The sequence below is a fragment of the Colobus angolensis genome, unplaced genomic scaffold, assembly GCF_000951035.1.
Source record: "Colobus angolensis palliatus isolate OR3802 unplaced genomic scaffold, Cang.pa_1.0 Scaffold213, whole genome shotgun sequence".
Taxonomy (NCBI): Eukaryota; Metazoa; Chordata; class Mammalia; order Primates; family Cercopithecidae; genus Colobus; species Colobus angolensis.
In genome coordinates this window covers 811,708-836,870 of record NW_012115300.1, presented here as the reverse complement: position 1 = coordinate 836,870, position 25,163 = coordinate 811,708, and the positions used below count along the sequence as shown (strand labels likewise).

General features: G+C 37.8%; 2 protein-coding genes and 1 long non-coding RNA gene across 4 annotated transcripts in view; 1 reads left to right on the top strand and 2 right to left on the bottom strand.

Moving 5' to 3' along the window:
* Positions 1-12,057, bottom strand: part of TMEM30A (transmembrane protein 30A) — a 32,934-nt gene extending 20,877 nt beyond the window's left edge. For both annotated transcript variants that reach the window (XM_011942941.1, XM_011942944.1), the window contains exon 1: positions 11,475-12,057. In XM_011942941.1, the coding sequence (XP_011798331.1) occupies positions 11,475-12,023 (549 nt within the window). In that variant the 5' untranslated portion in view covers positions 12,024-12,057. The remainder of the gene's footprint in view (positions 1-11,474) is intronic.
* Positions 12,058-12,083: 26 nt separating this feature from the next.
* Positions 12,084-19,332, top strand: LOC105512477. The gene is made up of 3 exons (XR_001001859.1): positions 12,084-12,380; positions 17,720-17,804; positions 18,414-19,332. It is a non-coding gene; the product is annotated as an uncharacterized LOC105512477 (long non-coding RNA).
* A 3,035-nt stretch (positions 19,333-22,367) lies between these two features.
* Positions 22,368-25,163, bottom strand: part of FILIP1 (filamin A interacting protein 1) — a 200,223-nt gene continuing 197,427 nt past the window's right edge. Inside the window, exon 7 of the mRNA XM_011942940.1 lies at positions 22,368-23,430. Within this exon, the coding sequence (XP_011798330.1) occupies positions 23,390-23,430 (41 nt within the window). The 3' untranslated portion in view covers positions 22,368-23,389. The remainder of the gene's footprint in view (positions 23,431-25,163) is intronic.

Below are 25,163 nucleotides of genomic sequence, written 5' to 3'. Positions count from 1 at the left end.
TATACTTTCAAAACTCCCTTACTTCCCACTTGTCTCCAAATCTGAATCTCTATATGTCCCATCCATTTTGTGTGAGAGTTACCCAATCCTCCTTTAATACTTGTTTTCCTCTCTAAGCTAGCCAGAGCTGGTTACTGCTGCTGACAATAAAGCCTCAGAAAGCTAAGTAACCCTGCATGTTAAAATGTCCGGCAGGAAATAAGGAACTGAAGAGTTTTGAGGAGAATAACATAATCAAATATTTGCATATAAACAGATAGGAAGTGGGACCTTAATTTCTTTCTGACTGCCCATGATGATGTAATCATTCATTCACCTAACATTTATGAGTACCTCTATGGTCCCAGCAATGATGATTCAGCCTAGCACCTCACCTCCTGGAGTTCAGTATCTAACACAGAAAACAATATTAAAATAGAATACATATTTTGATTTAAAAAAAAAAAAGTACAGTTGCTATGGAAATACAACCTAGCCTAGTAGTCAGCAAATTTCTCCAGGAGAGCTGCTGAGCAGATGTTTTCTACAGGGAGACAGTACAAAGAGAGACTACATCCCTGGCTGGGTGCTTGGAACATGATATAGTTTCGATATTTGTCTCTCTTTGTTGCAGCATTTGCCAATTAACCTGTTTGTTAAATTTTCAGCACTCCCTGGATTACTCTTCAATAGGCAAATTTGTTTTGCCTTTAGATATGGATGGATATCATAGTTATAGAAGTTTGATTTATAGTATATAATATTTTCCTTGGGTAATTTCGAGAACTCCTTCAGACCCGTAATACTATTCAGATGACCAAAAATCTCTCAACAAACTGTGTTAAGATATCTTGATGGTACTGAGTTTCCATCACTCATTCAAAGCTGAGTCCCTACTAGGTGCTAGGCACTGTCTACAGGATGAGAATACAAAATGGAAAAATACATTGTTCATGCTACAAAAGAATTTACAAATGGGACAGAATCACATTTACGAATAATTACAGGATAACATAATTTTAAGGCAGGCTGTAAGCTAGTACTTCTGGAAACTGAGAGAAGCATATATACTAGGTGGAGAAAGGAGAATCAAGGAAGACTTTCCATGTTAATAGGAACTACATTTGAAAATGTGATAGAATAAGAAAAGGAAGGTCATTTCAGATAAACTATTAGCATGCCACATTCCAGAAACTATAGTAGTTTGCCATGACTAGAGCATAAAGTAGGGTAGTGGTAGGAGATGAGGCTAGAAAAAAAGAAAGTAGCCTATCGTGAAGAAAATTATACTCTATGTAAAGGGGTTTGAACAGTATCCTGAATGCTAGACAGAAACAGCCATAGGAGATATTTTAAATAAATAAAAGGAAACATTAAGACTAGTCTCTTAAAAAGAATCACTGTGGCAGCAATGTGCAGAGAGATTAAAGAGAATGCCAGACAGAATGCCACTGCAATAATCCAGGTGAGAAATGTTGAGAACTTAAACTAATAAAGTGCAGCAGGAACAGAAAAGAGAGATTTCACAAAAGAAAGAGAAGGTAGAATCTACAGAACTTAGTGCCTAGAGATGGGATGAGGGCAAATACACTTAGGTTGATTTCCAGGGTTTCTGGCATGAAAAACCCTGTGGATGGTGATGCCACTCTCTGTAAGGTTCACCACTGCTTTTCACGTCACTAAATCAAAAGTCAGTTCTCAGTCCTGCTCTTCTGTGAACCATGAGCAACAACATTCGGCATGTTGTTCACATGCTCTTCCTTTGATTCCAGGATACCAGTTTCCATGTTTTTGTCCTACCTCACTGGCTGCTCCTTTTCAGTCTCCTTTGCTAGTTCCTCCTTATCTCCCCAACCTCTAAACACTAGAGTGACTCAGGGATCTTCTCATTTTTCTTTGACCTATAAATCACTCTTATGATTTCATCCTATCTTAGGCCTTTATACATCATCTATGCTGATTAGCCCTCAAAATGTGTAACTCTAGTCTCAACCTTCCCCTTGAACTCTAAATTCATATATTTGTTTGCCTACTCATTATTCCCAACTTGGATGTCTAATGGCATCTCATCTTAACAAGTCAAATATTGAACTGTTTATTCTACTTCCCCCACCACATCCTCTTACTTGTATATGTAAAACCTCGTTTTCCTGCAGTCTAGTGACAACTCCATCCCTCCAGTTACAAACCAAAATATCTTGGTCATCTTTGATTCTTTACTTTCTCTTACACCCCATATATCAATTGCATAAGAAAATTTTACTACCTCTATTTTTATAAATATATTCTAAATCTAACTGTTTTTCACTGCAACCATTCTACTGTGACCACCATCATCTCCTGCTTGAATTACTTCCAACAGCCTCTTAACTGGTTTTCCTGTGTAATATTGCGATTTACAGTAAGAAATACATATTTAATCTTTGCTCCCAGTTTCCTGGTACAGAGCTCTTAAAAAAAACTCTTACAGTCTCTGAGTGATAACAGTGTCTGTCATATGCTAATGAGACAGTTGGTGGTTGGGGCCCCGTAAATAGCTTCAGGATGGAAGCTGGTCACTAGAAAGACCAAGGCATGAATAGAACCTGTAGGAAGGAGAAAGCTACTGAAGGTTGAGTCCCTGGGGGCAGAGTGACTGAAGACTGAGTTGATCACCAATGGTCAATGATTGAATCAATCATGCATACATAATAAAGCCATCATGAAAACTCAAAAAGACGGGGTTCAGAGAGCTTCCAGATAGCTGAACACATGGAGGTGCCTGAAGTGTGGCACACAAGTAAGCACACGGAAGCTCTGAACCCCTTCTCCAAACATCTCCTTTTACATCTCTTCCACCTGGTTTTTACTCTGTATCCTGTGTAATATCCTTTATAATAAATGGGTAAACGTAAGTAAAGTGTTTACCTTAGTTTTATGAGCCGCTCTAGCAAATAAAGCAAACTCAAGGAGGGGGTCATGGGAACACCAGTTTATAGCAATTTGTCCAGAAGTACAGGTTGCAGCCTGGGACTTGCAACTGGCATCTGAAGTGAAGGGCAGTCTTGTGGGACAGAGCCCTTACCCTGTGGGATCTGATACTATCTCCTAGTAGATAGTGCCAGAATTTAATGAAATTATAGGACACCCAGTTAGTGTGTGTCAGGCCTCTGAGCCCAAGCCAAGCCATCGCATCCCCTGTGACTTGCACATATACGCCCAGATGGTCGGAAGTAACTGAAGAATCACAAAAAAGTGAAGATGCCCTGCCCTGCCTTAATTGATGACATTCCACCACAAAAGAAGTGAAAATGGCTGGTCCTTGCCTTAACTGATAATATTTCACCACAAAAGAAGTGAAAATGGCTGGTCCTTGCCTTAAGCGAAGACATTACCTTGTGAAATTCCTTTTCCTGGCTCATCCTGGCTCAAAATGCTCCCCCACTGAGCACCTTGTGACTCCCACTCCTGCCTGCCAGAGAACAACCCCTTTGACTGGAATTTTCCTTTACCTACCCAAATCCTATAAAACAGCCCCACCCTTATCTCGCTTTGCTGATTCTCTTTTCGAACTCAGCCCGCCTGCACCCAGGTGATTAAAAAGCTTTTCTCTCACACAAAGCTTGTTTGGTGGTCTCTTCACATGGACGCGCATGACAGTGTGTGGTAGAGAATCTGGTGTCAGAACTGGATGATGTGTAGGGAAAAATCTCCACACACACGGTGTCAGATGTGTTGAGTGGTGTGTGAGACTAGGAAATATGCTTTGGTTTTTTCCTATCAGAAATACCCTACTTTACTGTTATTCGCCAGGCAATATTTTCCACATCAAGGCCAGAGTGACTCTTTTTAACCATAAGTGAAATAATATCACCTATCTGTGCAAAACTTTTCAATGGCTTTCCACCAAACTGAGAAGAAAAAGTTCTTATAATGGTTCATGTGATATTCCCCCCAATACTTCCCAATACCCTCATCTTCTACTATCCTCCCCCCTCTACTTCAGCCATACTGGCCTCTTTGTCGTTCCTCAAACACCTAACTAAGCACATTCCTCAGGACCTATGCTCTTACTATTTCTTCTGCTTGGAACATTCTTCCCTCACATATCAATATGGTTCACTCTCTTCCCTCTTTTGGTTCTTTATTCAAATGTCATTTTACTGAAGCCTCCCCTGGCTTCCCTATTTAAAATTATAAACCATCAACCCTTCCTTCATTTTTCTTCATAGGACTTTTTACCATTTAACATACTTCAAATGCAGCAAATTAAGGAGTTGAAGGGAGATGGGAATGGACATTATCAATAAGCACGGACCCTTCTTTTTAAACAGATTGTGTGGAAAGAGAATACAGGAAACTAAACAAGAGGTCAGATGGCTAAAGTATGAATCCCACCTGTGTGACTAAACAGAAGACTTAATCTCAGATTCAATGTCCTCATCCAAAAAAAAAAAAACAAACAAAATGGAGAGAATAATGTTACCCTTGCTAAGTGTCACTATATCAACCAACATGATGTATGTAAAACTCTTAGCAGAGTAAACGCTCAAAAAACTGTTAGTCATTAATAATAGTTTATTATGAAATACAGTTAAGCCAGACACAATGGCTTGAGCCTATAATCCCAGCTACCCAGGAAGCCGAGGCAAGAAGATCACTTGAGTACAGGAGTCTGAGGCTACAGTGAGCTATGAATATGCCACTGCACTCCAGCCTGGGCAAAAGCAAGACTCCATCTCTATTTTTTTAAAAGAAAGCCGGGTGCAATGGCTAACAATGCCTGTAATCCCAGAACTCTGGGAGGACATGCCAAGAGGATTGCTTGAGGCCAGGAGGTCAAGACCAGCCTGGGCAACCAAGCGAGACCCCCATCTCTATTAAAAATTTAGAAATTGGCCAGTCCTGGTGGCATGAGCCTCTAGTCCTAGTTACTCAAGAGGCTGAGGCGGAAGGGCTGCTTGAGCCTAGGAGTTTGAGGCTGCAGTGCGCTACGACTGTACCACTGCAATGCAGTTTGGGCAACACAGAAAGACTTTGTCTCTAAAAAAGAAAAATAAAATAAAAATAAAAAATAAAAAAAAATAAGATAGGATATTTTTGTTTTTTAAGGAGAAACCAAAACACATTTGTATGCTGAACAGAGATGGAAAAAAGAGGTTGAAGAAAACAAAAGGAAGATGATGATATTCAATATTCCTGTAACTTTTTTTTAAGTATCAGCAAAGCCACATACCTAACTCACTTTTCACATAAAAAAACACATTAATGCCTTTTACTATGAAATCAGGTTTGATTCAATATTATTATAATCAATATAAAAATGCAAACATTAATTCCAGCATCTAAACTACTACTCTCACATCTATATGAGCTCGAGCTCTCATCCTGATGACATACCATTTCACCACCAGATAAATCTTCCTCTAACCCTGTGTTGCAGAGACTGCTAACTGCAACCCCTCACCCCAATTTCTATGCTATCCTTCTTCCACACTACAAAACTCTCACTTACTGAGAACCTTGTTATCCGAATGAAAACATTTTCCAGCCTCCCTTGCAGCTTGTGTGGCCTTATTACTAAGTGGAGGTGGTACATGGCAGTTTTCAAGAACCTTCTTTAAAAGGCCTTTATCCCTTTGTTCACTCCTTCTTCCATACTGCTTCCGTGAAAAGGCAATTAGAACCCTAGCCTCTATGCCAAACTGTGAACATGAGAGCCAATTCCTAAGAATGGCTGGGTAGTAAATGATTCGATCAAGTAAAGACTCAGTAAAACAGAACCTACAAGGCTGCCTCATACTATGTTCCTAAGGCATTTTACATGAGAATGAAAATCGTAATTACTCATTGCTGAACCCACTCCTAACTGATAGTGTAGCAATCATGTCACTTCCCCGGTTTAATATATTCGTTATCAAATACTCAAGACTATCCACAATCTAGCACCAGCTAATTTGCCCTTACTCCTATTTTATCTATACACTTTTTGATTTCCTGCCACTAGATCGTTGTTCATATTAATCACCTTTCTTGGAATGCATCTGAACCTCCCCTAAGGAAGTGCTATTTATCAAGTACTAGCTCAAAGCCCACTTCCCACACAGCTGTCCATGGTCATTAGAAATAGATGTGATTGCATCCTCCTTTGAACTACCAAAGGATATTCTGACTGTGCCATTCACCTAGCAACACGTAGTTTTCTTGTTATTGTGTCTCATCTTCCCCAAAAGATGCCAAGCTCCTTAAGAAGGCCCTCTCCTCCAAAAAGATGGCAGTGGGGGAGGGAAGTCCTGTTCCCAAACTCTCCCTATCTCCTACTATTCCCAGACATGCACTTTGAAGAAAATGTATGAAGAAAATGTCCAGTGTTGATTAAAATCCTTTGTAAATTTCACTCAGCTTATGAGTTTTCACCATCAAATAAAACCACAACACCCTTTATCAGCTAAAATTCAAGGGTAGCCAGACATAATGTCCAAACCCTAACAAAATCTTCTGGGCCTAACAATCCTTTATTTTTTGAATAAAGTTGTTACCATGGGTTGTTAACTTTATTCAAAAAATAAAGTTCACACTAAAGCATAGTTCCTATCTTTAGAAACAAAAGAGGCTACCAAGTGGAAGAGGAGCTACAGTTCTCTCATTTTGAAAAATTAATGCTTACTAACATCAAGAGCATACAAGGCACAGTGCAAAATACAATGATAATCTGGAGACTTGGCCATTAGCTAAAATCCAAGACAAAGAACCATGAGGCAAAATAGAACAGACGCAGATGAGCAGATAGGAGATATCACATTTCTCAGCTTTGTTTTGCTATCACTGTAATTGTTCACCCAAATCAAACTGGCATTTCTTCTTGGTAATTCTAAAAATACATCCTATTCGTAAGAAACAGACTCAGAATTTAATGCAGTGGGAAAGGAGGAATTTGAAGGATGTGCATTTTTCACACTATCTAGGAAAAGGACTGGAAAACTTCCATTTTGAATGTAAATTTGTCGAAAAAGAAATCAATATAAGACCTAAAAAGGTCATTCAACAAAATGCTGAGTAATAAGGTAAATCATTTTAAGTATTCTTCAAATTAAGTTAAAAATTGTATTTTAAGTACTCCCCCTTGAACTGATTATTCCACACTAAAAAATTTATCTGAAGGCTTTTTGAGAGACCTTAATGAACACAAAAGGTAACTAAAATAAAACTTTCAAAAGTAACTTTCTTTAGGCTGCCTGATTTTTATCTGTGACAAAGAGATGAAGAATGATGTTCCTAAGCCAAGATTAATGGTAAATTTTATAACTACTGAATCTGTACAAAGACAGAACCTAAGCAATTGCCAGGGATCATTACACCTACCTTGAACAATTATTGAGGACTAGAACATGTAAATTAAACACAGCTATTTGTGTCGCAAATGCTAACTTTGGTGGTATGATTCATTAAAACTCCAAGTCAGGGGCAGGCAATTTTTTTCTGTATGAGGCCAGAAAGTAAATACATCAGGCTTTGCGGACCCAGAAGCATGGACCAGGATATCAGGTGTGTAGGTTCTTATGCAACAAGAAAGAAAACAAATTTGCAACAATTTTTATTGATAAAATTCAAAATGCATCAATAATATGTACAATTTTTTGGTAACATATGTCTACTAATACTAATGCGAAGAATGGAAACTTTGGAGGAAACATTTCTCATAATTGGGATTCAAAGTTAGTGCTCTCCTATCATCAAATCAATTACAAATGTTCATCTGTAAAATGCTCCTGGGCCATGTAAAATATTCCAGCTGGCCATATTTACTTTCGCATTCCTTGCTCTTAGTACTAACATTACTTGAGAAACAAGTTAAAACACCAACACCACAAACCTTAATTTCCAAAAGTTGGCTTCTAAGTAACTAAAATCAACTTGAATATTAAAACTTCAAACTTTTTAACATAAAAGTGCCTAATCTTTAACAATCATTTATACAAAGAAACTTATTCTTCCCTGACTCTTAGCTAAAGGCTAAGTAAAACAAAGATTACTAAATACAGATGAGAAATTTAATCTCCTTAAAAATCTTATAATCTAATAATTCAATTTAGGAGTAAAAACATACATAAAAATTTTTATGAGAAACTAGGACAACAGCAAATAATCAGGATTAAATAATCGAGGGCAATAAAATAATAAGGTGAAGAAGAAAGTTGAGTTTATTAAACGTGGGGAATGGGGAGTTAATTCACTAAGGTTTCATGAAAATGTACCTTGAATGCTTTTGGCAACACTAACTTGAAGTAAATGTTTAGTTTTTAAATTTAATCTGAATAACAACCTAATCTGACTTTAATCATAAATTTAAAACTATGTAACTTCACACTGATAAATACTTTTACAAAAGTTAAGAATAATCTCACTATTTTTCAAGTAACCTCTGTATCTCAGTCTCACCAACAAGGGCCCTAGACTAGAAAATCAGTGCCTTTGAAAGATGTGCCTGACTCACAACTGCCGAATTAAAGGAAATCCTCATTCCTTGCTCCTAATAATAAATGAAGATATTAAATATTTAAAATATGTTCTCATGAACGATGAATTATGATTTTCTATTAGCCTCATTTTATTTAGATTATTGAAAATCTAAAAACCAACTAAACAAGATACATAAACCTAACAAGTAGAGGAAATCTGCTACCAAATGTAACCATTAAAATGTGAAAATATCTTTTTCCAGGGGTATCCAAGACACTTTTCAAAAGTAATAATTTTTAGTGTAACATTTCTGCAGGAATGAGAAAAATCCAGTGATTTTATACTTGAAAAAGTTTTTGATTTTGGCACTTTAAACTATATTACAAAAGCATTTGGATTTGACAAGTCTCCTTTGCCCTAGTAATTTGAACTAATATAGCAATGAAGATTTTCTTAAACAAAAAATAAAGTGTGAGTAACTTACAGTATGAAAGTGAATGTTGGTAAGAACTTCTTATTACCCAATTACAACTAGTGGCTAACAGAGTAGAGAACAAGCAGGAAACAAGTATGTGTGTTTGGGGAATCTCCGTAGGTTTTTCTAATATCTCCAGACACAATTCAGAAGCATTTCTCTATATATCCAGCATCCAAACTTTAAAAATACATTATGTGGATTCTGTCTGCACAACTGTATGTCAGTGTCAGTTAAAAATTCCCAATTATTCTTAGTTTTCATTTCCTCTTGCTCCAAAGGCAATACAGTTTAAACACATCCAGCTTTTTAAAAATCACATTTGAATTGGAAATCATAGAATTTTAGAGTTGAACAGCGTCTTAGAGGCAGTTTAATCTGAATCTTTTGGTTCTTCAAGTAAAGAAACTGGACTCAAAATTATACCTAAGATCACAAAGTACAGAGTGACAGAGGTGGGATTTCAACCCTAATTCCCTGACTCTTCAGTACCCGTTTTAACCAGGCTAAGCTGCAGCAGATTCTTCAGGCAACTTGAAATCAGAATTACACATGAGAGCTATTTGAAAAATTTCTATTTTGTCTACTACTTAGTGTGAAGAACCTTATTTTACTCCAAAACCCAAAGATTTTAAGAAAAGGTAAACATTTATTTTTATACTATGGTAAATATTAATGGAAGTTGAGCTCTGAAAATACTAACTTATATACAATTCCAAATTATTGCTATTTTCATCTTATTATCTTAAGAAGTTTAAATAAAATCATTCAAATTTCAGATGTTAAATTATTTTCTTCTACTTTACTAACATTGCAGTAAGGATCTTAGTGTAGGGTGAAAGCTTAAAGCTGGGAATCAAGACACCTGAGTTTCTGTCTCATTTTTTTACAATACTCTTAACTAGTTTACTGTCAAATCTCAACCTCTCTATTTCTCATCTCCTGATTAAGGATCAGGAGACAGATCCCTAGTGCCAGACATCTTATTTACATTGCTTCTAATTCTCACACCTTAGAAGATATGAATTATTCTACCTATTTTGCAGGAAACTGAAGCTCAGACAGATTAAGGAAATTTTCCAAGAAACTGAGCTGGTTAGTAGCTGAGCTGGAATTTAAAACCAGCTCTGCCTGACCCCAGCCAATGCCCATGTTCCTTGCATGACACGACTTTGCCCATATACTAATATAATGTGTGATCCTAGTATGGTTAGAACAAGAAGTACTACATTTGCAGGATTATTAGGGAGATTAAGGTGATAAACTAAAACACATGCTGAAAAAAAATACTGTAACTCTTTATTAAATTGAGAATGAATTTTTAGTAAAAAATTTTAAACTAGTTATGCTATAGATACTATTCTTATTACTGTCATCAACACTGAAGTAAGCACTGTAGAATTACAAAACACACCAATCTTGCTTTTAGAGAGAACACTGCAAATTAAACTGGAACCCCATCCCTATTTCAGTAGTTAAAAATAAAATTACTCTCAAAGTCCCATTAAATCACATACGTAAGTATATTTATTAAAATGTGTGTGTGTGTATAAATAGAACAGAAGAAATCAAGAGAACTTCTTATTAGTTCCTGCCCTTTCAAATAGATTTAGAAAACAACAACATTCTCAGATATGCAAGAAAAGATGAGAGATGCTTAATACTGGACACCTATACAGTATATATTAATACAGCGTACTATCAACCATCTTCACCCCTACAGATAAGATACTGTGCTTCTGACAAAGAAATGTTTCCCCAAGTTTTCCTGTCATGTCTTACATACTCAGCAAAGTTAGTATCAGTAAAATGTTTGGTAGACAGTGGACAACTTACGCCGTGAATGTGGTCACTGGCTCTTTATGTCAAAAAAAAAAAAAAAAGACCAGCAAATGTAGGGCCCATTTGCCTAAAAGCAAAACCAGAATTGAAGTTTCAGGTTATCTTTCCTGTGTATCTTGCCCTACAACTGAAAATATCGAATTAGCTCAAAATGAAAAATACTATGCACATTTGTCGTAAGTCCTCATACGTGGCCTGATAACATGCGACAGCTTCTTTACATTAGAATCGTCAATACCTCTACGACTCTGGTTCTTTTCCCAGCAATGGCCAAGGTGTTCATCTCTGCGTCTTCGGATAATGCCCACAAAGGTAATGACACTTTTGACCCTGTCAATTCACTCAGGGTTGCATCTACCTAGCTACAATTGCCCCCCACCCCCACTTCTCTTTTTACCTCCGTGAACAACCCCCGCTAATCCCCCATAGAACCACACAAACCGCCTACTGAAGAAGCGTTCTCCACCTGACCCATCTTCTGCATTAAACATTCATTCCGTCTCAGCTCATTCTGTCGATTTGCTCTTTCGTAAATCGCAAGACAAAGCTAGGACAAAGCTGCAAATTCAGGAAATCCGCAGAAAGAGAAAGAAAAAACAGAGGAACAGATGGAAGAGGGTGGGGGCGGCGCGGGGTCCGCCTGTCAACTGGCTTCAGGGCGCTGGGAAAGGAGTGGGGCGGGCGCGTAGGACCGTCCTCCCGAGCAACGCCAACTCCCACCACAGCTCCCTCCCCTTACCTCGATCTCGCGGATGTTGTTGGAGGTGACAAAGATGCCAATGCCAATGGGAATGAAGATGAGGCCGATGATGAAGAAAATTGGTAGCACCGTGCCAGCCGTAAGGATGGGCTGCCAAGCTGGAAGCCGTTGCTGTTTGAAGGCCGTGTTATCCGGTCTCCGAGTCTTCGCGGTGCCCCCCGGAGCACAAGGGGGCCCACCGTCCACTTCATCCTTCGCGTTATAGTTCATCGCCATCGATCCCCGGGGCACCGCTTCGCGACTTGCAGGTGGACCACCCAGGGAGCCCGCCGGCTGACCCTGACAGGAACCGCTCGAGGGCCACTGCCGCCGCCGCTGCCGCCACCTGCGCCACCGCCACAGACGCCTCCGCTGTAAGGCGGAAGAGGCGGGACACTCTTCCGCCAAAGGCCGCTGACAGGAAGCGAAAGTCGGCTGGAGACGCCAGAGGGAGGGAGAGAGGGAGGAGGGAGAAGAAGGAGGGACAAGGGGAGGGGAAAGGGGAGGAGGAGAGAAGGGGGAAGGAAAAGGCGGACGCACCCTGATCATCTGTCCTGTGACTGGCTCAGCCACCCGATCGCGAAGCTACGTTGGCGCATGCGCGGCCCTAGAACTACGGGGATTCCGCGCCTGCGCTGTAGGCGTATCTTCGCTCTTTTGGCCGTGACTTTAGTTAGCACACACCTGCCTGCTACTCTGGTTATCGTGGCGACTGCAGGTCTGGATTGCCAGACAGGTTTTTCTTTTTACCTCGAGGCTTTCTCTGAAGGGAGTGGGAGCATTTAAAAGGCAGCCTCAAGGGGGATTGAGTCGGGGGAGAATTAGCAGTATTTGCTTAGGTTGTAAAACAGCAACTTTAATTAAATAAATCGCCATTCATGGTGCAAGTATAAACTTGGAACAGAGGTGCGTGACATGTACCCCTTTTGTCCTAAAGTCAAGAATCAATAATGTGACTTAGCCCTATTATCTTGCCTCTAATTAAGCGATTCTCACTTATTTTTCCTCTGTTGCTGATTCTCACGTCACTTTTCCCCTTTTCTGTGTCCGCCTTTCTCTTTTGCGTATTGATATAGGAAGTGTTTTGTAATAGGCTGTAGCTTTTTCTCTTACTGTTGTAAAAACCAGGACATATAGCATTACTGCAAAATGAGATACCCCGTAAACACTTTAAAAGTGCCAGGTATTTAATGACCCAAGGAAATACTCGTGATGTAAAAGGTGACTAAGTCAGGATATTAGAGTAGTGTAGCGACTGTAGAAGTATAATATAGAGCGGAACTAAAAAGTGAATAATGGTAACTCTGTTGACCGGATGGAGGATTTTTTTTTTTCTGTTTCTTTGCACTTTTCTGTATTTTCCAAAATTTCTATAATAGGCGTATGTTATTTGTAAAATTTAAACAATTATATACAATCCACATTATACTGACATGTTTGAAATCCAGGCCAGAGATTAAGTCACATCGTTTGAAAACAAATTACTTTTAGGCTTAGTCTGCAGTAATGCCTTAAAGAAGTTAAACTGAGGAAAGAGAAAATAAGGAGTGCTTGGTCCTCATAATTTACAATTAGGCTGGGCACCGTGGCTCACATCTGTAATCCCAACACTTTGGGAGGCTGAGGCGGGTGGATCACCTGAGGTCAGGAGTTCGAGACTAGCCTGGCCAACATGATGAAACCCCGTCTTTACTAAAAATACAAAATTAGCCGAGTGTGGTGGCCGGGCTTGTAATCCCAGCTACTTGGGAGGCTGAGGCAGGAGAATCACTTGAACCCGGGAGGCAGAGGTTGCAGTGAGTCCGAGATCCGCCATTACACTCCAGCCTAGGCAACAAGAGTGAAACTCCATCTCAAAAAAAAAAAAAAAAATTTACAGTTAAAATTATTTTCAAAATGACAAGTCTAAAAAATGTGAGCCAATCACATATTTACTAGGCAGAGTTTAGAGTGATACAATGCTTGTTGCCCTCTAATAACTGACTTGCTTGGGTTTGCTCTTACATGACATTCATGCTCAAATTCTTAGCACTGCTGACATACTTAGGTCTATATTTTGTTTTGATCTGTTAAGTTTACCTTCAACCCCAGGCTCAGATGGAAAACAATCTATCACAGTTAATGGAGAAGCCATGGAATCCTTTTATTTTGCTAAGTTCTGTTGGTAAAAATGTATGCCAAAATATGGGCATATTGCAAAAGTACATATAAGGCAGGTTTTTCCTCCCCATTTCTGCCTATATCATCATGCCCACTAAATTTGATCCTTTTTTTAATATTCTGCTATTCCAGCACTCTGTATAAATGGTCATTTTACCTTCATTTTTTGGTTTTGTTCTAGTGACCTGAGTGATTGTGATGTATTTATCTGCTTCCTTTTTCTTTATTTTTGTTTGTTCATAGGAAAATGAGTTAATCCCTTGTCTCTTTTTTTATTAGAAATTCCATTTTGACTGAAACATTTATAGAACTGAAACCTCCTGAGATTCTTCTCTAAAACTTACATTTTTAGATGAGGTCCAGATGGATGAAATTGCTTTTCCAGATGTCTTGATATCCCTCCATTTCATTTTCTACTACTGTATTCTGCCACCACAATATGCATCTTTAACCAACTGAAACGTTTTTTTCAGCTCCACATTATTATCTCAGGGGACTCACAATTTTGTGATTTTCTTGGTCACATTATTTTATGATAGTCCTTACTAGGTGGTTTTTCATTTAATCTGCTGAAGTAGGAATTTTCAAAAGAAAGTATCATTCAGCATTTCTAGGGCAACAGAAGAGAATAGTTCTCACAATGGTTTACCATTTACACATTTTCAAACTGATTGCTAGGAGCGACTGGTGTGTGTTTGTGTGTATGTATGTTGATACATTTAGATTACACTTATATTGTTCAAATGATTGTTCATGTGCTGATTCTTGGTAAAAGTGGAATTTGTGTGGCTAAATGACATTTATTAATGCTGTCAGATTAACATTCTAAGTATGCAGTCAGTGCACGAGCCCCAATACAAAAGTGAATCCAAAATGATAGAACAGATGCAAGCCCAACAATCTGAAAAGGTGTACATATTTAGCCTTTGGATGGGAAGTTTTATAGAATTTTCCTTTTTTAGTTCAATTGCTGTGTTGTGCCACTGAATTCAGTAACCAGAAACATCTAAGAAAAAATACAGAAGAGTAACTATTGGGTATCTCTGGGAACAAGGAAGAGGAAACTGCAACTGGTCTTTTCACTGCCTAACCAAAGTAGATTTGCCACACAAATTTGATTGTTGGGTTCCTTTTATGTTTGGTGCTGCTGTAGCTCTCTAGCTTCTAACCATATTCAAACCATTTCATTCACATCTGTAACAAGGATATTTTAAAAAGTTGAAGAGGGCCGAGAAATGTGTCATAGTTTTTACCATCATGAGTTTCAGAGAAAGTTCTTAGTGACTGACTGGAAATGGTTTGAATTATTTTCAGTGGCTGGGTCATATTTTTGCAGGAACAACAACAACAAAAATATCTTTTCCTTTTCAGTTGACCATGGCAGCTTGGTGGAACTGCAAAATGTTCATTTTTAATTATCTCAGAGGACTTTTAGGAGAAAGGGTGATGTAGAAATTGTATAATAAACTTCATTTCGGCCGGGCGCGGTGGCTCAAGCCTGTAATCCCAGCACTTTGGGAGGCCGAGATGGGCGGATCATGAGGTCAGGAGATCAAGACCATCCTGGCTAACATGGCGAAACCCGTCTCTACTAAAAATACAAAAAACTAGCCGGGCGACGTGGCTACTCGGGAGGCTGAGGCAGGAGAATGGCATGAACCCGGGAGTCGGAGCTTGCAGAGAGCTGAGATCCAGCCACTGCACTCCAGCCTGGGCGGCAGAGTGAGACTCCATCTCAAAAAAATAAAAATAAAAATAAAAATAAAAAAACTTCATTTCCTGTATTTATTGCATCAGATATTGATTCAAACTGGGTTTTAAAAATTACTTTTTAAAATTGACCTTTTCCTGATTTTTATGTGGTGTACTTATTGAATACTTTCAGTTAGATATTTAAGAAACTCCCTTTGTTCTCACACTGAGAGATTGACTGATTAGCCTGAGGTCATTGGTGTTGTGATAGAAAATTTTGCAAGTTCTTGAATAGCCAGTCAGTAATCAGAAATACGAGTCTAACAAGATATTTTAATGGTTAGTGTCATTAGAGGAAAGAGCAATTACACCAAAATACTTTAGTAGACAGCCTAAGAACTTTGTTTTGGATGGAAATAAGGCTTCATTTCTCACAATTCCATACTTTTTGATTTTGGTTTTTTGTTTTCTTGAGGCACTGTCTATCACCCAGGTGGGACTGCAGTGGCTCACTGCAACCTCCACCTCCCAGGCTCAAGCGATTCTCCAACCTCAGCCTGCCAAGTACGTGGGACCACAGGTATGTGCCACCACAGCCAACTAAATTTTTGTATTTTTGGTAGAGACATGGTTTTGCCATGTTACCCAAGCTGGTCTCGAACTCCTGAGCTCAGGTGCTCCACCCGCCTTGGCTTCCCAAAGTGCTGGGATTACAGGCGTGCCCAGCCGATTATATACTTTAAATTAAATAATGTAATTCTCAAAAGACTTCAGACTTCATAACTTCTACTGCATAGAATCTCTCAGTTGATTACATCCCCATGGCACGTATTTTTTCATTAGGTGCCATCAATTATAGATAAGGTCTTTTTTTCAAATATGATGTTGCCATCTCTAGGTTAACAGCAAACTGACATCTGTTACGCGTATAGCAGTTAATTTCTTTAAAAAGGGGAACAGAGGAGGAAAGAGGCTTAGTTTACACCAAGAGAATCGTCAAGAGATACAGGAAAGTAGATATTTTTTAAATGTTAATTCTTTTTTTTTTTTTTTTTGAGACGGAGTCTTGCTCTGTCGCCCAGGTTGGAGTACAATGGCACAATCTCGGCTCATTGCTACCTCTGCCTCCTGGGTTCAAGCAATTCTCCTGCCTCAGCCTCCCGAGTAGCTGGGATTACAGGTGCCCACCACCATGCCCAGTTAATTTTTGTATTTTTAGTAGAGACGGGGTTTCTCTATGTTGTCCAGGCTGCTCTCAAACCCCTGACCTCAGGTGATCCGCCTACCTCGGCCTCCCAAAGTGCTGGAATTACAGGCATGAGCCACCGCACCCAGCCTAAAAACGTTAATTCTTTATAAATTATATGTTTGTATCATTTTTAGATTTGATTTAAATTTATACTTTCCTATTTTTCCAAGTTTTAGAAAGCCAGCGTGAGAGGGATTTCATTTCATCATGATTTTTTTTTTTTAACACTTGAGTCACTTGAGTCATTAAAATAACTCCAACATATTCATGAAGTATCTTCACAAAATGGACTTAAATGTGAAAGTCGGCTTTTGTTGAGCCTCAGAAATCAAACATTGGGCCAGGCCTGGTGGCTCATGCCAGTAATCCCAACATTTTGGGAGGCTGAGGCAGGCAGATCACAAGATCAGGAGATCGAGACCATCCTGGCTAAAACGGTGAAACCCCGTCTCTACTAAAAATACAAAAAATTAGCCGGGTGTGGTGGCGGGCGCCTGTAGTCCCAGCTACTCAGGAAGCTGAGGCAGGAGAATCGCTTGAACCCAGGAGATGGAGGTTGCAGTGAGCCGAGATTGCGCCACTGCACTCCAGCCTGCACTCAAAAAAAAAGGGAGGAAGGGAGGGAGGAAGGAAGGAAGGAAGGAAGGAAAGAAGGGAGGGGAAAGGATATTTTGTCAGCACTAAATATTTATGACAACAAAGGCAGGCAGGCAGGAAGGATATTTTGTCAATAGCACTAAATATTTATGACAACAAAGGCGAATACCAAGGGTTTCCCTCTGACCAGCACACCATGAGGCACAAGATAGGTTCAACAGACTGTTTCACAACATCATTTGTATTGTCACTGAATCTTCTGGGAGGATAAATCTGCACTCGCTGTCTTTGCTTCCTTAACCCAGTCACTCAGCAACCCACTGCTCTCTGACTTCACACCTCACCTCCACTGAAACTGCTTTGCTAGCTAATCCCCACTCATCCTTCAAGATTCAGGTCAGCAGCCATTTTGAGGAATACTTCTTTGACCCCTTTGGTGGAGTTAACAGCTGCTTTCAGAGCTCAAGGTAACGTATATATGATGTCTGTCCTTGCACTTACTGTGTAGTATTGAAAACTATCTGTTTACGTCTGTCTTTGTTACCAGATATAAATGAGTTCCTCAAGGTCAGAGACTGTTTTTATGCATTTCTACATCTCCAACACCTGGCAAAGTGCCTAGGCCATAAAAGGTACTTGATAAATCTTGTTGAACTGACCTGACCTACTCTCAATGAACCCACATTTTAGTGGGAGAGACAACTTGCTGACAACTGAAATATTATATAATGAAGTCAGTGTCACACAAGATGTGTGTTCAAGGGGTTGTAGGAGCACTGAGGAGGTACCACATGTTGTCCCCTTATGATGTCAAAAACTAAACTGTGAGGAAATTGGAAATAAGGTCAGAGTTACATTGTGGTTCTCCACGTAGGAGAATAGAGAAAAGAGAGCCTTATGCTAATATTGCATGTACTATAAATGCTAAGCAAGACTGTGTACTCTGGGTGATCATGTTCTTTTCCTGAAGCAAGATCTCAGCAGATTATGGTGACCATGCAGACAGATGTCTCTGGTGCCCTCCATTTCTGGGAGATAATCAGTTTGTTGTCCCACCGCCTGCTTGTGTCAATGCTCCACGTGGGCACCAATACATGCCCCTTTGTGAAGCAAAAATGAGCCCACTTCTCTCAATAAAGCAGTATAAACCATCTTGAGGCCTGATGAAACTCTTGTCTTTTCAAAGGCATACCTTCCCTTAGAATCAGTGATTACTGAAGGTCTTTTCTTATGTAATCCAGATGATCTGCCTCTGAAACCTTCCGTGGGCACAGAAATTTCTGCAAGGAAAGCATCAGCAGCCAGAATAATTTGGTGAGGAAGATTTGGCACAGAATACCCTGACTGAGGTATTGCTCCCAAAGGAGAAATTCTCTGGGGTTAGGAGTCAATTATTAGGTGCCTACAAAACACCCTGTTATTTTGACTAAACCTGCCTTGCTATCAAGGAGAAAAAAGAACTGTGCGCTGAAAACCAGAATGGCCAAAAAAGAATGCAGCTGTGGTCATGGAAAAGGTCCTTGAATAACAGGGAAAGGGAGACAGGGCAGTTTAAGGAAGGATAGGAAAAGGCTACTTCCTAGCAGGAATTAATAAACTAATGTTTTTATTATTTAATAAGAGAAACCCATTCCCTTGTTTCAAATAAGGCAAAGATAAGTTAGGATTGGATGTAGCTATAGATCCCTATTTCTGGCACAGGCTGATAAAAATAAAGGAGGTCAGAACACAACCCCACTCTCACCCACATCCCACTTTGCAAAAACCATGACCCAACTGCCTCTGTAGATACTGAGCTGTGGACTGCAGGCAAAGCCTCAGGAGCCTTTGCTCTACTGAGTGATCTACCTTTAGATGACAGCAGCAGCTGCGGAGTAACATCTGAATGTTGATTGACAATGCAGTTTGTGAGAATAAAGCAGGGAGGGAAACCCTTTAACCAGTTTCCATTTCTTGGTGTCTTGAAGTTTTCATCTTACTAAAGAATCAAACCGTGGTATAATCCAGAGGAAGAGCATACCTCATCCTGGCAGCCCTGCTATACCACATCTACCTATCCATAGTGAAAGAAACCATATTTTTAAGAAAATATGAAATGCAGAGATGAAAACTGTTTTAGAGCAAATGATTTTAAATAAAAAGAAGGTTGCGTACTCATTTTAAATGATTTTAATTTTCTGAATATTATGTTCCAACTCAAGATATTGCACAATGCTTTAATATTACACTTGTTATTTTTCTCACACTAGTGAGATTTTGATAAACAATTGACTTTGGAAGTAACAGAGAATGTTTTCATTGGTTAAGTAATTTCAATGACCTGTGAGGAACTGAAAGCAAGCTATTACATTCATATAAAAGATAAGTACATATCCATAAATTCACTTGGATTCAATGGAAAATAATGAACTCATGTACTTGATAAAACTTAAAGGAAACAGAATTTTACATGGTGCAAAAATAGAATGTATTTCTTAAAGTTTTCAGTGTTGTTTTGCTTTTGAAAACCCTTAGACCTAAAAGAATTCTAAGAATATCAGGCCACATTATAAACCCCTTATTTGTAGAAGCAAACAGTTGATAACTTTAAAACAAAATCTAGATTAAATAAATATAGTTCTTCATTATTAAAATAACAAAATCTATGATGGTACGGTAAAATTTCCCTAAATAATATAAACAAAAAACGACACCGGAAAATAAATGTATCATGTTATGGCATCTATAAACATTTCTGTTCAAATGTATGGATCTACAGCATTTTCCCTAGGTAACACACACAGTTGTTATCACATTATGGAATAAATGCTGAAAAATTAAGAAAAAAATACTAATGGTCACCAGGCCAAAGTCAATTCCAAAAAACTCTCTCAATTTTTATAAACTTTTATTATAGTGATTTTTATTGTATTACAACAATTTTTTTCTTTTTTTCTTTTGCTTTGTGATTCATATTTTTAGCAGAGGCATAGCACTGGAGATAAAGAACAGGAAATATGCCTCCGGTGCCAGCCGTGTTTTTTTAACTTCCATTTTGCGCTTTTGCTATTTTTAGACTTGTTGCTCATCAGATTCATGAACACACCCTACTTTTGCTATTTTTTTTTTTTTTAATTCGGTTCCAGGAAAACTCAACCACAGCATTAGGAGAAAAGGCAAAAACTTTACATTGCCTGATACACCATTTTTTCTTGCTCTGCCACTGATTTTTAGTAGCTGTGTATTACTGCAGTAGTGTTGTTGTCTCTATTAATGCTTAGAGATTACACACCATAAATTTTTTTATGGTCATCCTAAGATACAATGAATTCTTCACATTTTGTGAAAATCATAGGCATCTGACAGCTGGTGTATTTATCTACTATCTTCATCAGACTCGAATATTTTATAAAATACTTGAGAAAAGATCTCTACCAAAGATATCCTCATGAAACACTCCCTTATCAGAAAGAAAAGGGTAAAATACGGATTAGTTCAATTGAACTAGAAACACTGATTATGATTATATTTCAGAAAACAGTTACAATTATTTCATTAAAAATGATTCTCATTTAGATTGATGATTGGAGACTTATTTACAAGGAAAGATAGAGAAATTTTATGAGCCTAGGATTGTGCCAGGATTGCATATGAGGGCAGTTTTTTCAAATGGATGTGCATGTTGAGATGTGACTATTTATGATCTTATTTTCTTATTCATTAGATAAGGAGATGATCAGTGTTTTCTGGGGTTTTGTTTTGTTGTTAATTTTGCATATTCTCTTATTTCAAAATTAATCTAATTAATTTTATTCGTGTGTCACCCAGATTGCTTTTGGGTTTAAACACAGGACTTAATCATAGCATGGACAGAAAAAGCTCTGCATCTGTCTAAATGACTCTAATTGCACCATCATCCTCATTGTTCTTATAAGTTCCAAGTTCATTATAAATCCAGGGAGAAAAAAACCCTTCAAATCCAAATATACATACATTTCTTATAGTATTTTAATTTAAATCAAGAAGTATTTAAAATCTTATCCTCTAACATTTTCACTATTAGTATAATAAAATTCCCACAAGTTGAGAAAGTTATTTGCTTCAAACACGAATCTAATATATCAGAATAATTTTGCCATCAGAGGTACAAACATTGGCAAATAGGATACTTAACTGTGAGTCAAAAAATATAACAGTCTAACTAAAACACTTTTCTAATTGAAAATGTCATTACAGTCAACATTTTCAGAAAACAAAACCCAGTAACAATTCTAAAAATCTTCACACATACACACTCCAGTTTTCTTAGTAACCAGAATTCTGGAAGATTATGTGATGTTTTCACAATCATTCAAGCTAGGGCAAGCCTACTGTAACATTTCTTTTACTTTTAAAAATTAAAAATAATTTTAACATGTAATATAATTTACATGTTGAAAATGATTTGCCAATTTCCCAAGGTGTACCTTAAAACCTTCCAGGATTAGGTAGGGGAGGAAATCCAGCATTAATTTTTCTATTCCAGAGACTCGGTTTGGATGCCCATTTGTGGGCTTCTAAAGCTGAGCACAACCTGTGGACTAGAGAAATGGGCCAGCAGTCCTCCTTGTGTGGCTTTTAGTTATCCTTGTGACACTCGGAAGCATGCTGTCTTTAATTTCAGTAAAGTTACATGATAAATGATTTCCACTTTCAGAAACTGATGTGTCAACTCTAATTTATCTTTAAAGTTATCTTTAAAGACCTTAATAAAAACATGTCCATATTAACAGTCTTAAAAAAAAAAAAGTATATTACCAGGGTTTCAAGTTTGGACTTTAGATGCACATTTTCACATAAAACTAAATTCAACAGTAGCTCTGACATTGAGATTTCAGTAATGCATGTTGTGCTTTTTATCTTCAAAGAATATATTCTCTAACCTACCTGTAGTTATGAAAGTCTTTCAAAATCAAGGGGAAAAAAGTTATCGATCCTGAGATTTCTTGTACTACTTTTTCTTTCTGGATTTTGGGGTTTTTGTGTGTGTGTGTGTATGGGTTTGTCTTTGAGACCGAGTCTCACTCTGTCACCCAGGCTGGAGTGCAGTGACACAGTCATGGCTCACTGCAGCCTCCATCTCCTGGGCTCAAGTGATCCTCCCACCTCAGCCTCCCAAGTAGCTAGGACTACAGGCAGGAGCAACCAGGCCCAGCTACCTTTTTTTTTTTTTTTTTTTAAGTAACTCTCACTGTGTTGCCCAGGCTGATCCTGAACTTCTGGGCTTAAGCGATTCTCCCACCTTGGCCTCCCAAAGTGCCGGGATTATAGGCATGACCCACCGTGCCCAGTCTTATTTTTTTAAAAAGATACTGACATTTTAGGTCTGTTTTTATATTCAAGTTTTGGTTGGATTAGATTGTGAGAACTAGCTTTATTTCACAGTCCTTATTATAAGTCTTACACATACAAGTAAATAATTCAATCAGAAGTGTAATTGAACTGTCAGTCAAAGCTGTTCTTATTACCCTCACTGGTTAAACTGGTACATCTCCTTTTATGAATTTGTTCTATATAAAAATCAATTCATCCAAGGTTTTTGGCCCGGAACACCAGAAAGAGCAACTATAGAAACTGATTTTTAGTATTTAAATTAAGCTTTTAAGTCAGAGCATTATTTGTTAGTATTGAACCATGATCAGAACCATAGCATTGTACAAGCAATAGTAAAACCTCTTCCAGAATCTCCTGCTTCTAAGTTTTACCTCTTGAATTTACCTCAGGAAATATAGTTGTACTTTCTCTTTTTCAGAATTAACAAATTGATAAAAAGAAAATAATTATAGGTTACCATTTTGAATGCAACAATACCAACACTTTGAAGAACTGACAGTGTATTCTGTAGATATATGTGCCAGAGACTATGAAAAAGGGAAACACTTTAGGAAAAAAATTACATTACAAAATGTATTATAAAAAATAAGTTATACATCATGTGCCCATAGACCTGAAAGCTTTGCAAAAAGAAATTTCTTTTGGCACATAGATTGAATTGCTTTCTTGCTACATATTTTCATATTATCAGCAAGGCCATTTTCAGCTTTCACATTATATCCTTAAAAAAAAAAATCACTGGAAGTAGTAAAATATTTCCAGTAGTGATCAGTAGCATGGAGGACCTTAGTCATGATTGAGGGCTGTCCATTCAATAGGGATTCAGAGGTCATACACACAGCCAGTATGTGCTTGGTTTACCATTTCATCTGGAGTTCGTTCGTAACTGATGAATGATGATGCTTTCTATAAAGAGAAAAAAGACATGGCATTTTCAATTAAACTGAAACTGAGAATCAAGCTACATCATTTCACTAAAAGATCATAAATGTTAAATAACAAAACAAACAAAAACTGGTACATGAGGCTAATAGACGCTCCTGCATTACTATTTCTGGGCAATGTCTTTATATTGGCGTATGTACTTTACCTCGAAATTTCTTAAATCCCTTTAGAAACTACCTCTAATGTTCTGACAACAGTAGATCAGTTTTAACCAAGGTAAGAACTGAAAACAAAGATAGTAATTGCTATATACAAACCCCATAATGAGAAACCAGACTATTTCCTAGAAGTAACTAATCTTCCAGCCAAACTTTCTGTTCCGAACAATATTTATACCCCTTCAGTTTCTTTGTGTGTGTGTGTGTGTGTGTGTGTATTAGAGTTTTAATAAGGAGATATTATTTCTAAGAAGTCAATAAATATAGGTGACTCACTTTTGTCTCTGCTTCTTTTTTGCATAACTATATGTTTATTATTATTTATTTATTTATTTTTTTTTTTGAGATTGAGTCTCGCTCGGTCGCCCAGGCTGGAGTGCAGTGGCGCAGTCTCGGCTCACTGCAAGCTCTGCCTCCCAGATTCACGCCATTCTCCTGCCTCAGCCTCCCGAATAGCTGGGACTACAGGCGTCTGCCACCATGCCCGGCTAATTTTTTGTATGAGAGTAGAGACGGGATTTCACCGTGTTAGTCAGGATGGTCTTAATCTCCTGACCTCGTGATCTGCCTGCCTCGGCCCCCCTATATGTTTTAAAATATAAATTTATTCTTATAAAAATAAATTTAAACTAGATGGAGATAGTAATTACAATAGTCCAGCACATTATGGATAATTAATATTTATATTTATTCAGCTGGTTTTTCTTTTATAGTAACCTTTATGCCTTCATGAACATGTATCAGTATGACTCATTTCATTCATTTATTGAGGCTGTATACTGTGCTAGGTAGGCATGGAACTACATGTATGACCAAATGAGACAGATTCCTAACATCACTGAGATTATACACAGCAGAGGAAAGAAAATTTTCAAACCTCAAATAGTTTCTTCACCTGAAAAATTTATTATTAATACCTCCTTGTCAACATATGGTATATGTTGTGAGTACAGAAACTTATGTCAGGGTTTATCAATAACATGAAGAAATTTCTACCTATTATTTTCACATTAATCTCAAGTACCTAGTATTTAAGTTTTATTTTTACTTATGTAGTTAGTATATAAGTAAACATTAATTAAATCATATTATGCCATAGACTTATAGGTTCATGGTAATTACACACAGTGCATGATTATCTGCCAAAAAAAAAAAGTTTTCTTAATTTGGTGTCGTTAACTTTACCTCATGATGACCAATAGGTGGAGCTATTTCCTTTTTGTCCCTCAGCCTTTTGGCTTGAATTTGAGGTAGATAAGAAAGCCAAGTAAGATGAATACAGAATGTCTTATGTACCTAAGAATATTTAGCTATGAAGGTTTTCTGAAGCTCTTAAGACATACATACTATATTGTACTATGCCAGAAGCCTGAAATGTTCCAGCTTCAACCTCTTTAAATGCCTAAAAATATATCAAAATCTTCAGGCAAAAAAATTTAAATACTAATTAAATAATATGTAGTTAAAAATTAGCATCCAAAATTAAAATGATGTTTCTCACTACTTAAAAAAAAAAATTTGCAGTAGATTCCAAAT